The following is a 13,909-nucleotide window of genomic DNA, read 5'->3' as shown; positions in this document are numbered from 1 at the left end:
TTCTGTTACTGAACTGGCGATCCTGAACTGCTGACTGATTTGATTCAATTTCGAGATGGCCAATACCACCCAACCAGACAGAGCAACCTGGTTGCTCAATCCAGAAAGCTCTCCACAGAGGCTCTCTGTCCCTCCGTGCCCAGAACTCAGATCACTCAAAGCTCTTCCACTGAAAGTCTCTTCTCCTGGTTTCCTGTTGACGAATTTACACCCCTCTGGTTTTTCTCCCCCTCCTCCAGGTTCAGGCCTCTGCTATTTATTCCCTGGCCTGGCGGTGGCCGCCCCCCCCACTTGCAGCCACCGCCTTCCATGCATTGAAGGCCCTCAGATATTTCTTCACTGACTTCTGCTTTCTGTAATCAATACTCAGCTGGTTCGGACGCGCTTTTATTAATGGGCTGGGGTGGCTCATAGGTAGGTTATTGCATAGAATATCATGAATCATTTTATGGACCTTAGCATATACACCTTTCGTATAATCTGCAAAGTTTTAATTTACATACTTTATAACATTCCTTTATATAAAGCAATGTTTTACAAAACGGACTCGGATTCGGACTCGGCCGAGGATCGACTCGGACTCGGACTCGGAAACGGCAATGACTCGGCCGGCTCGATTTCAATGACTCGGTCGTTGTAAAAAATACATTAAATATTTATTTTTTTTATAAAAAAACATAATTTTAAATATTTTAAACATAATTTTAAAGATTTTCATTCAAGTTTCCAAACACACAACATTATAATATACATGGAAGACAACATATGATCAAATTAGGCTCATGAACCAATCCATTATATCAAAATGGTACGGTGTACCCAATGGCAATAGTAAATACATAGTCAACTGTAGTCTGTCATACATGATCAAAGACTCAAGAGTCAAAACAAAATACAAATAACCAAGGAGGCTAGTAGCTACTGGCTACTGCCAGAGGAGCCAAGATCATCTCGACCAATCTCTGGATCATCATCATCAGAGCCAGACAAGGGGCCCCATGGCTCCTCCTCATCATCATCGTCTCCAACTGCAACTGTAGAAGTGGTGCCAGTACCAGTACCACTAGGCTGTGCAGCAGATGCAAGCTGAGATAGAGTACAAATGCGGCTGCGCTTCTGTCGTGGCTGAGCAGAGGAAGGCGAAGCACCTACAACTGGAGTCCTACTAGCTGGCTGTGAGACTGAGGCTGGTGGATTGGGATCTGCATTCAACTGAACACGCTGCAGTGGATCTCCAACATCAATTTCATCAAGATCCTCATCAGGATCAAACTCTGGTAGACGACTCTCCACTACCCAATCTGATGTTGGATCAATGTCTTCCAACACAATGGGATCTGAATCAGGTCTTTTGTTCAGCAATTGGTTCCGTTTGAGCCGAAGGTTGTATTGGACAAAAACTAGATCATTCAACCGTTTTTGCTCCAAACGGTTTCTCTTCTTTGTGTGAATCCTCTCAAAGACAGACCAATTGCGCTCACACCCAGATGCACTGCAAGTTTGACTCAAAATACGAATTGCAAACCTTTGCAATTCAGGGCACTGGCCACCAAAGGCCTCCCACCATTGTGCTGCAAAAAACATAGGAGTGTAATGAATTATGAGTTAGATGAAGGCTGAAGCTCAACAAAATTACAAATTATATCTAACTTGAAATTGAGAAATTGAAAATTGAAATTTTTGTTTACCTGGCTCATCTGCTTCTCTTGCAATCTTTGCTAGGTTCTTCCCAAAGGTACCTGTTGCATTGCTGAAGGATGTGACCTGCTGATGTATCAGTAGCTGATCAGACTCCGATGGGACCATGCGCTCAATGCAATCAACCAGTCCATCTCTGACCTCCCCCCTCAAAGCTCCTGACTCCTTAGCTTTATAATGATACCGTGGGTTCAAAAAATACCCAGCTGCATGTATAGGGCGATGGAGTTGATTGTTCCATCTTTCATCAATGATTGCCCAAATGGGCCCATACTTTGCCACTCTATCCTTGTATGCTGCCTTTATTTGCTCCTTTGCTTGATCCATAGCCTCATAAATGAAGCCCATAGCCAACCTTTCCCCATCCACCAACCGCAACACCTTAACTAGTGGCTCAGCAACCTTCACAATCTCTGTTGCCTTTCTCCAAAAAGTTTCATCATGGACTTTCCTTCTCAATTCTCTGCCTTCTGGTTTGTTAGACCAACTGCTATTATTCCAATCATCACTGGAAAACATGTTTTGCAAGTTTCTATGTTGGGAAAGCATAGATTGCAATGTCAAAAAATGTGTAGCAAATCTAGTGATGGCAGGCCTAATAATATCCTTGCCTCCAGTGTGTTTCCTCATGAGACTCAAAACCAGTGTATGATTGTAGATAAATTTTGTTATGCTTTTGGCATTATCTACAGTGTTTCTGACCCAATCTAATTTCCCAATATCCTCAAGCATGAGGTCTATGCAATGTGCAGCGCATGGGGTCCAAAAGATGGTCTTGTGTTTTTCCTCTAACAGTCTACCAGCAAGAACATAGTTAGAGGCATTGTCTGTGATGATTTGAACAACATTAGCCACCCCCACCCTGAATAACCTCATCCAATAGCTGAAACAACAAGTGGCCATCTTTTACCTTATCAGATGCATCAACTGATTTTAAAAACATGGTTCCCTGTGGGCAGAAGACAAGAAAGTTTATGATGGTACGGTTTCTTTGATCAGTCCATCCATCTGACATGATGGTACACCCTGTTCTTGCCCATGATTCCTTGAAATCTTGCAAATACTCATTAATTGATGTAATTTCTTTCTGCAAACGAAACCCCCTTAGCTCTTGCATAGTAGGGCCTTTGAAGCCTTTTCCAGCAGCATGTATGGCCTCAAACATAGGCTCATAATATGGTGAACAAGCAGCATTAAAGGGGATATCAGCATCATACCACCATCTAGCTATGTAGTCACAAGCAGTCTCCCTCAATTCTTTCTTCCAATGGTCATCTAAAGTGGGCTGAGAAAGACCTTTACTAACTTCAGGACCATGTGCATCTGATGGAGAGGAGCCTGAGTGAGTGAAAAAACTTTTGATAGTCCCATCACCCTTCATTCTACCCTTTCCCTTATCTTGAACAGAAGCAAAAGAGGGAGGAACATAACGGAAAGGGTTTGATGCATCAGTTTGAGGGATAGAGGAAGAACCCTCAAACTCATAGTGGGGGTTGGCAGCCATCATTCTTTGTATCTCCCTCTTCCTCCCAATTTCAGCCTGTATCTCTTTTTGCCTAGTCTTTTCTTCTTGAAATTTTTCAAAGCTTTCCAACAAAGTCTTTCTAATCTCCCCAATTTCGGGGGATTTACATGCAGTAATATTGCCTTTAATCCCTGCCAAGTGTTGTTTCAGCCTATGAATCCCCCCAGGACCTGACTTAATTTTCCTATGGCAAAACTTGCAACACATCTCATCATCAACCATTTCAACATATGCCCAAGCAGCATCTTTTGCTCTAGGTGCCATTTTTTGACTAGGAAAACAATCTGAAAATGAAAAAAAAAAATAAAAATTGATTCAATGTTCATTTATTTGACTAAAAACACTCTCTAAGCTATCTTGATATGCACCTAAAATTTAATAAGTAAAAACAGATTTATAGAGGTGGAAAAAAATACCTCCAGGCACAAACTGCCTCCTCAAACTTGCTCCAAAAATCAGCTCCTCAATGCTGCTCCAAATGGCTGCCCAAGAAGCTCCTCACTCCAGCTACAATGCTCCTCCAAGACTCCTCACTGCTGCTCCAAAACAAGCTCAAGAACTGCTCACTAACTCTCAAAGAAGACTCTCACTCAAATGCATAAGACTGCTGTGAGTGAAATGAGAGCATTTGGCTGTCTTAAATAGAGTTTGGGAGGGGGAAATGGACCCCAAATGCATTTAACAAATCACAATAACCTTTTCATGTCCACAAACCCTAACTAACTCAGCTCCAAATCAGCAAAAAAGTATTTTTTTTTTGGTTAAATCGCTGCCCAGCCGGTCTGCTATGACTCGGCCGTTTTTTGACGGGACCCGGCCGGGTTGACCGGGTCAGCTATGACCCGGCCGAGTCATTGGCTGACTCGGCCGGGTCATAGCTGACCCGGTCAACCGAGCCGGGTCAAAGGCCGTTTCAAAATTTTTTTTAATAACTCGGAACGAAACGGCCGTTTCCGTTTCGGTACGGCCGTTTCGTAAAACACTGATATAAAGTCTCATTTATACTTTATAACATTATATATAAAGTTTTATTTATACTTTATCACAATTATACTTTATACAAAGTTAGATATATATATACATACTTTATAAAATTCAATTACATGTTTTGTAATATTAATATATATATATTACATGGTTAAGTTATATATATTATAAAGTTTAAACTTATATATGTTTTAAATTTAAATTATATATATATAAACTTATCATACTTATAGTTTTTTTTTTTTTTTTAAATTTCCACATAATTGGTTTTATTATAGAGTTTAAAACTTTATAAGATAGATTAATTTAGCAGGGTTGTTACATTATTCATCATGGATTATTCATTTAAACCATGTCATTTTACTGATAATCTCCATGATTTTCCGAAAGAGGCCATTTCTAAATTATTTAAGTTCTCGGGTGGTGATTCGGTCGCTGTTAGACAGCATTTAAACATGTTTACTTGTGTAATGATCATATATTGTAGACTTCCTCAATATAATCATGAAGATTTCAAGATGCGTCTATTTGTCCATTCTTTAAAGGGTGATGCTTTGGACTGGTTTAATAGTTTTCCTGAAGATTCCTTCATTTCTTTGCAAGACATTGTCAATGCTTTCAAAGATAGATATGGTGATCCAGATAGCTCGCCTTGTGCCCCTAAAATTGTGCAACAAAATGAAAGTAATCTTGTAAAAGGTCCAGCTGTCCAAGACAATTCTTCATATCAGAATGTGCCATCCACTTGTACCATTGCAGATCATAGTAGTGTTGATAATGAAAAGGAAGATCATAAGCAAATTATACAAGATCTATTGCTACTGGTAAGAAATATGCAGATATATCAAACTAATTACGCCAATGATGTGAGAACTTTATGCACTCACCTGGAAAAGCGTAATAGGGAGATGGAGATCATGCAAAATCAACATAATAAGGAAATTGATGCCATGAAGACTAATCATGACACAGAAATTAGATTCATGCAAAGCAAAATGTCAGGCTTAGAGGAAATTATGACGACCATGAAAGCCGATCATGATAGCGAAATTAATTCTATGCAAAACAAGTTATTAACTATGGATGAAGAAATGACTATCATGACGTTCGATCATAATAATCAGTTGGCCACCATGCAAGCAAATCATAAAGAAGAAATAAACTCCATGCAGCATTGCTTGATGAACATAAAGGAAAAGAACGATAAAGTAATAAAAGATATGGAAGAACACCACGCCAGGCAAATTAGTGCTATAAAGGTTGAACACTCTAGTCAGATGGATGCCATTAAAATACAGGTTCAAAAGTTTCAACAATGGTCGGAGGATAAGAGAAACCAGGGGACATCAACAGATCAGGAGCCTTCTCATTTGTTGCAACAAGTTCCATCTTATTATGAGGAGGTCATTGGTTCGATTGAAAGGTGGTTAATTGAAGGTGATCCAGATAGATTTAAAAATGATAAAGATCAGATGCAGGATAAAGGACATGTCACGCATATCTGTTAAATTTGGACAACTAGGTCCAAACTCCATGTTCTGATGCTCAGATTAAGAGGCTAATATTTTTGTTGGATTCCTCTTTCTGAGAGGTGTAAAATCCATATAAAAATAGTCTTAATCCGATGAGCAGAACTTATATTTTGAATTTATTATTCTTAATAAATTATATGTGCAAAGGTCAGCCAGTTTTGTAATGTAGGCTCACATGCCCAACAGATGTGTCACACACCCTCATTGATGGATATATATATACAGGAAAAGTTGGAGAGAATTTGATCACACAAAAACAACTCACATCTTCCTCTCTCATCCTAAAAAGTACGAGCTACTTGGAGGACGAATTTCAGCCACACGTGGGAAGGACGAAGAGGATTTTTCTGTTGCTAGGGTTTCGCAGAAGTTTGACCAGCGTTGACTTTGGTCAACGCTTGGTCCAAACAAGCTGAAAACTTGTGGGAGGTTCGATTTTTGAAGGCCATACTACCTGGCACAAAAATCGAGGTCAAAGGGTTGACCGTTTTGCTGCTGCGTTGACTTTTAGCTTGCTGCCCCTGCGTTGACTTTTCAGGACAGCGTTGACTTTTGTAGAACTGACTTGGGTTGACTCATCTACTGGTTGGAGGGTTGTTGTGACACATGCTGGGCTGGCTGACTAAAGGAGACTTTGCTGGTTGAAGCATCCTGTTGACCGCCGAAACAAACACATACATTTTTCTTGTTTCTGATTTGTCTTCTGTAAGATCTGCTTATATGTTCTATCTGCATTTTGCTTCTCTACTTGTATGATTGCTGTGAGAAAAGTGAAATTGCTCTTAGCATAGAACATCTACAAAACTTTACATGGTATCAGAGCTGAGGTGAAGACAAACTCTATCTATAGCAATCATCATCGAAGGAAATGGATTCCTCTAAGCTTGAATTCAGGGAGAATGACAAGCTGACTGGAAGTGATGACTTCCATGCCTGGAAGATGTTATTAGATCTCAAATTAGAAGATCATGATCTCCTAGATCATGTGACAGGGAAGATTCAAGAACCTCCATCAAATGCCTCTGTTGCTGTTAAACACAAGTATAAGAAGGGAGAAATCAGAGCAAAACTGCTGATCAGGGAATCCATAAATAAGAGTCTGGTTGCCTACATATCTGAACTAGGCACATCCAAGGAGATGTATGACAAACTGATACTTATGTTCCGAGTAAACAATGTGAACCAAGTGCTATTCCTCAAGAACAAGTTGAAGAATATGAAGAAGGGCCGAGACGAGTCTATTCAAACTTTCTTTATGAAGTTGACCGAAACCAAGAACAATCTGCTAGCTATTGGGGAGACAATAGCTGATCGTGAGATGGTTCTCACCGCACTTGGAGGACTTCCATATGAATGGCAAGTATTCACAACTACCATTCTCAACAATAATACCATCCCTAACTTTGATGAGCTTCTGTCTAGATGTATGCAAGAAGAAACAAGGATGAAGGAATTTGATAATGAAAGAAATGCTGCCTATGTTGCTCATTCCCGAAAGAAGAACTCTGGTGGTTCCAAGGACAAAGGAAGGACTAAGACTCAAAAGAAGAAGGGTAAATGTTTCACCTGCCATAGGACTGGACACTATGCTAGAGAATGCCCCTTCCAGAAGAATTCTCCCGATAGTGACGACAACAACAACAACCGAAGGAATGGGAATCAAAGAAATGACAAATCCAAAGGAAAGAGGAAGGCTCACTTTGAAGGAAACCATCCACCTTCTAAAAGGACCAGAAATACCAGGTATGAGGAGTCTAATGTTGTTGATAAAAGAAATGAGTATATTCTAATATCTGCTCTCTCAGCTGCATCTCCGCCCGACACTATGGATGTCTGGCTAATCGATAGTGGTGCCTCAAGACACATCACCGGATTCAAGGAAGCACTTTCTGACATGGTTGAAAGGGATACTAATCTAGAAATTACCCTTGGGGATAATGCCACTTATCCTGTGAAAGGGACCGGGACTGTGACCCTCCACTTGTCTCAAGGACAAGTCCTCCATCTACAAGATGTACTCTATGTACCCAAATTGAAGAAGAACCTTGTGTCTATATCTGCCATGGAAGACAAAGGATTCAATGTAACTTTCTCTGATGAAAAGGTACTCATGTGGAAGAAGAGCTTCAAGGAAGCTATCTCAATTGGTTTTAGAGTTGGTACACTCTACCAGGTTGGAGGGAGTCCGTTGGGAGCTATGACTTGTGATACTATCCGTCAAACCGAACTATGGCACCGAAGATTTGGACACCTTCATTACAAGGCTCTTTCCGAAGCAAGGAAGGTGGTGACAGGGATGCCTGATTTTGGAAATAATCATAAAGGTGTATGTAAGGGCTGTGCTGAAGGAAATCATACAAGGGGACCTTTCCCCTCAAGTGTCACAAAGACATCTGAGATATTGCAACTGGTCCATTCTGATCTTTCCGGTATGTTGCCTGTAACATCCCTGGGGGGATGTTCTTACTATATGACATTTACTGATGACTTCTCTCGCAAAACCTGGATATACTTCTTGAAGAAGAAGGATGAGGCTTTCATGTGGTTCCGTACCTTCAAAGCCTTGGTGGAAAATATGACCGGAAAGAAGATCAAGATTTTGAGGACTGACAATGGCACTGAATATGAGTCAAATGAGTTCAAAGACTTTTGCAGAGAAGCTGGCATTAAGAGGGAGACTACCACTGCATATACTCCTGAGCAGAATGGTGTTGCTGAACGCAAGAATAGGACTATTGTGGAAGCTGCCCGTGCCATGCTATGTGACCAGGGTCTTCCAAAGTTTCTGTGGGGAGAAGCTGCAAATACTGCTGTGTACATTCAAAACCGATGCCCTCATTCCGCTTTGGACTCCAAAACTCCCGAAGAGGTTTTCTCTGGTAAGAAACCTGATGTCTCACATTTTAGAATTTTTGGATGTCCTGTCTATTTTCATGTGCCGAAAGAAAAGAGAAGTAAGCTGGACGCTACTGGGAAGAAAGGAATGTTTGTGGGCTACAGTGAGACTTCTAAGGCATATAGAGTCTATGTACCTGGTCAAAGGGAAGTAGAGATAAGCCATGATGTCACTTTTGACGAAGATGCTTCCCTGAAGAAAGTAGTAGATCTTCCTAGATCTGAAGAAAACCATGAAGAAAGACCTGGAAATCTGGAAGAACCCCAGGATGAGACTATGCCTGATGTTGAAGAGCCAATGGACCCTATTGATCCTTCCCCTTCTCTAGGAAAGAGGCCATCATGGCTCAGGGACACCCTCGAAGATGCTGAGGGTCATGCTGCCCCAAGGGGAACATTCCGAGAAAGCAAGAAGCCGTGTAGATACCAAGGGTATCTAGATGCCATGAGTACTATTATACAATCTGAACCTGGATCTTTTGAAGAAGCCATCAAGCATCAAGTCTGGAAGGATGCTATGCATGAAGAATATGAGGCTATTATGAAGAATGATGTCTGGGATGTGGTCTTGAGACCGAAGGACAAATCTGTTGTCACCGCTAAATGGCTCTACAAGATTAAACATGGATCTGATGGGAGTGCTGAAAAGTTTAAGGCAAGATTTGTTGCCCGTGGCTTCTCTCAAAAGGAAGGAATTGACTATGACGATATATTTGCACCTGTGGCTCGATATACCACCATCCGATCCATCATAGCCCTTGCTGCTACGCAAGGATGGAGTCTTCATCAGATGGATGTCAAGACTGCTTTTCTGCATGGTGCAATAAAGGAAGAGGTGTATGTAGAACAACCTCTGGGATTTGAAGTTCAAGATCGAGACACTTATGTCTGCAGGTTGAAGAAAGCCCTCTATGGGTTAAAGCAAGCACCCAGAGCTTGGTATGAGAGGATGGATAGTTACTTGATGAAGCTGGGCTTCACTCGAAGCAATGCTGATCCAAACCTTTACTTTAAGGTTGAGGAAGGAAAGCCTCTCATTCTAGTGCTGTATGTGGACGACCTCTTCCTGACAGGTGATGACCCTCTCATTCATCAATGTAAGAGGGAGCTTGCTGCTGAGTTCGAGATGAAAGACCTAGGATTGATGCACTATTTCCTAGGCCTGGAGGTCTGGCAGAGACCTGGAGAGATTTTCCTTTCTCAAGGAAAGTATATTGTGAAGCTTCTGGAAAGATTTGGGATGGTGGACTGTAAGTCCGTGTCGACACCAATGGAACTCAACTTTAAGAAGTTGAGTGGCAGCGCTGCAGGGCCTATCTTGGCCAATCCTACTGAGTATCGTCAACTCATAGGAGCTTTGATGTTCTTAGCGAACACCCGTCCGGACATATGTTTTGCAGTGAATACTTTGAGTCAACAGATGGTTGAGCCTCATCATTTTCACTGGGTTGGTGCCAAGAATCTTTTGAGATATCTTCGGGGCACGATAAACCATGGGCTGAGATACACTGCCGGGAGTGTGATACTCCGGGGATATACTGATGCCGATTGGGCTGGCAGTGTGGTGGATCGTAAGAGCACATCTGGATGCTGTTTCAATCTTGGTTCTGCTTCGATCTCATGGATGAGCAGGAAGCAGAAGTCGGTGGCTTTGAGCACCGCGGAGGCCGAATACATTGCTGCTAGTATGGCCTGTTGTGAAGCAGTTTGGTTGAGGAAGCTCTTTAGTGAGCTGTTCCAACATGTGCTAGATACCACTGTAATACTCTGTGATAATCAGAGTGGGATTCGTATGACTGAGAATCCTGTGTTCCACGACCGATCCAAGCATATTGATATCAGGTACCACTTTATCCGGGATATGGTACAGCGAGGCGCTGTAAGGCTCGATCATATAGGAACTGATGAGCAGGTCGCGGATATTCTCACTAAGCCCCTGGGGAAGGTCAAGTTCCTAACCTTCCGTGAGAGTCTTGGTGTCGTGGAAAGACCCTATGATGTGGGTCCTGTTGGACAATGAGCTCTGGGAGCTCTGGGGGGCTTTGGGGATAGCTTCTCGGAGCTATAAGCACTCATAATGCTTCTGCCCCACCCTTGTGATTATTGAGCTGGTTCGCCACTCATTTAATCTGTGCCCCGTATGCATCCTACCCATTGAGTTCAGGGCTCATGGGAAGTACCTCTCATTTGGCCAATGAGGTGTGGAAAAGCTAGAGACTATTAGCAAAGACTGATGGACGCATCAGAGATTGCCGTACTCTCTATCTAGGATGGCATGGTCCAACCACTTGATCTGGGATCAAGATTTGTGAGGTCTGGGACCTCTGGACTGATTATGTCAGTCGGGGAATGATGTCTTTGTGACTGACCCACTTCTGTTCTGAAATAAAGAAGCCAGCAAAGCAAGTTTCGGCGGGATGACTCACGATGTTAATTGCACTAATAGATGGAGTTCTCCCTAGTTGAGAGGGAGTGTTAAATTTGGACAACTAGGTCCAAACTCCATGTTCTGATGCTCAGATTAAGAGGCTAATATTTTTGTTGGATTCCTCTTTCTGAGAGGTGTAAAATCCATATAAAAATAGTCTTAATCCGATGAGCAGAACTTATATTTTGAATTTATTATTCTTAATAAATTATATGTGCAAAGGTCAGCCAGTTTTGTAATGTAGGCTCACATGCCCAACAGATGTGTCACACACCCTCATTGATGGATATATATATACAGGAAAAGTTGGAGAGAATTTGATCACACAAAAACAACTCACATCTTCCTCTCTCATCCTAAAAAGTACGAGCTACCTGGAGGACGAATTTCAGCCACACGTGGGAAGGACGAAGAGGATTTTTTTGCTTCTGCTGCTAGGGTTTCGCAGAAGTTTGACCAGCATTGACTTTGGTCAACGCTTGGTCCAAACAAGCTGAAAACTTGTGGGAGGTTCGATTTTTGAAGGCCATACTACCTGGCACAAAAATCGAGGTCAAAGGGTTGACCGTTTTGCTGCTGCGTTGACTTTTAGCTTGCTGCCCCTGCGTTGACTTTTCAGGACAGCGTTGACTTTTGTAGAACTGACTTGGGTTGACTCATCTACTGGTTGGAGGGTTGTTGTGACACATGCTGGGCTGGCTGACTAAAGGAGACTTTGCTGGTTGAAGCATCCTGTTGACCGCCGAAACAAACACATACATTTTTCTTGTTTCTGATTTGTCTTCTGTAAGATCTGCTTATATGTTCTATCTGCATTTTGCTTATCTACTTGTATGATTGCTGTGAGAAAAGTGAAATTGCTCTTAGCATAGAACATCTACAAAACTTTACAATATCTTACATACTTCATCTGATAGCTTTGAAACAGAAAGTTCCATGTCATCAGTAATACAGCTTGCCACAAAGAAAAAGCGCAAGAGAAAGAGAAAGAGAATGAGAAGAAGATTTGATGCATCAGACGGCCGCGAGCAGCTTGATTTTCGGATAGCAAAAAGTCCTATCATATGCAGAATTGGACATGGCACATCCGACAAGCAGCCGACAGATTTGCTTGAAAGCAGGCAAATGCTCAGTATACACTATACTGAACACATGTGGTGCCAGGGGCATCAGCTGTATTTCTAACCCTACTCCTTGTTTTTTTTCAGTATTTTCATTTCTGTTTTAGGATTAGATTTACTTTTCATGTTACTAAATAGTTAATAAATGAAGAGCTTTTATCTTTCCTGTGCTTAATGTATATGATGATTTTTGGATGGACGCTACTTATATTTTGTTGTGTGTTGCATGGGTGCAGATTCTGGATTCTCACATTCCTACAGTGCAACAACGTGTCCCCAAGTAGAGCCAGATGTTGACCACTACCTGTCAACCGCCCATAGCAGTACACCCCCTTTTCTTTGCAAAAAGGGATAGCGCTTGATCGACATGTCCGTGCCATTCGACAGTCATCGACAGCATGATCAATTTATTTTGTAAACCCAGTCTGCATGTATAAATTGTAAATAATCTTAGCAGATATGAGTCATGTCTGTAAATTTCCTAGGTGGACCTAATTTTCTAAGTGATAATCTACGTCCCGGAAGGTTTTTCGTCTCACCGATCCATGATCGACAGAGTTTTCCTTCAGCCTAACCCCAAAGCCGGGATGGATTTTGTCATTAGAATCTTAGGAGAATCCTAGTGTGTTAATCTGCTAGATTATAGTTGTGTTGCAGAATTGGGTGATTTATGAGGGTCTATGTCAAATAGGTTTTCCCCTTTGAGATGTAAAATTGTTAAAGTCATGATGTAAAGTGTTTTGAGGGTTAGGAAATGTTTTAATCCCTCATAAGTCCTAAGTCCTAGGTCCTAGGGAATTTTTTCCAAAGGCTAAGTTTGAGGATCCATTTAAAAATGAATTAAAAATTAAAAATTAAAAATAAATAAATAAATAACTGAAAAGTAAAAAAAAAAAAAAAAAAAAATAATAATAAAAAATAAAAAATAATAAATTTTTTTAAAATAAAGCAAAAACCCTAAAAAATAATCAAATAATAATATTTTGAGTAAATACATGCAAAATTTCATTTTTTAAATGAATTAACAAATTCGACGGATGAGATTAAGAGATGTCTTGATCCTCATCGACGATCGAGATCATTTCGACATGGATCACTCGAACTAGCCGTTGGGATCATTTCCTTTAAGTAGGGTGCTAGGGGTCATTTGAGATAAGATCTGTGAGTCTTGTGCTGAAGAAGCTCTCTTGTAGTTCATTTTTTGTGTGCAATAAAGAAGACTTTTGGGTTAAAAATCTTGCTGGTGTTACTCTTCTGAAAATGCTGTAAGATTGTTCTATTTGTTCTGCATAATTTTATTTTCAGCCATTAATGATAGCTTAATGAAGATTGATCTAGGCACAGGTATCTTGTCTGATCTTTGGGGTTTGAATGATAGTTTAGATTCTGAAATATAGTGGCAGGTATCTCCATTTGATCGGGGTTTCACTATTGTTTTCTCCTTCTGTGTTGATGGTTGATTTTAAGCTGTGCAGGAAATCCTTTTTTCAGATTACCGGGCGTTAGGGGAAGTTCTCGGCTGAACCAGCCAACTCCCGAGTTGTGTTTTCTGAAAGAGTCCAGCCAGTTCTTGATCCCGGGCTTATCATTCGAATTTTTTTTTATGAATGCATGCAAGGTTTTCTGAAGCATTTTACATTTAAATTAAATTCTGATAATATTACTGTAATTATTGCTAAATCTGGCATTTCAGGGGCCAAAATCTGTAAACTAACCAGCTTTT

At 41.0% G+C, this 13,909-nt stretch overlaps 2 protein-coding genes across 6 annotated transcripts in view; one reads left to right on the top strand and one right to left on the bottom strand.

The window, feature by feature from the left end:
- Positions 1-13,909, top strand: part of LOC149139312 (proline iminopeptidase-like) — a 392,388-nt gene that overhangs the window by 263,345 nt on the left and 115,134 nt on the right. The window lies entirely within an intron of this gene.
- LOC149139313 (uncharacterized) lies at positions 787-2,553 on the bottom strand. The gene is made up of 2 exons (XM_089448095.1): positions 1,689-2,553; positions 787-1,571 (listed from the first exon to the last, which is right to left on the bottom strand). Exons 1-2 carry the CDS (start codon positions 2,428-2,430, stop codon positions 919-921), a joined length of 1,395 nt encoding a protein of 464 aa, XP_089304221.1. The 5' UTR covers positions 2,431-2,553; the 3' UTR covers positions 787-918.

The sequence above is a fragment of the Pinus tabuliformis genome, chromosome X (assembly GCF_031772625.1).
Source record: "Pinus tabuliformis cultivar Carrire ecotype Pingquan chromosome X, CPIR1, whole genome shotgun sequence".
NCBI classification, from domain to species: domain Eukaryota; kingdom Viridiplantae; phylum Streptophyta; class Pinopsida; order Pinales; family Pinaceae; genus Pinus; species Pinus tabuliformis.
This window is presented reverse-complemented; position numbering and strand designations above follow the sequence as displayed.

Excerpts from the sequence above, each read along its gene's own strand:
- LOC149139313 (XM_089448095.1), bottom strand. The coding sequence starts at position 2,430 with ATGCTTGAGGATATTGGGAAATTAGATTGGGTCAGAAACACTGTAGAT. Across the intron at positions 1,572-1,688 it reads AAGAGAAGCAGATGAGCCAG|CACAATGGTGGGAGGCCTTT; the intron begins GTAAACAAAAAT and ends TGTTTTTTGCAG.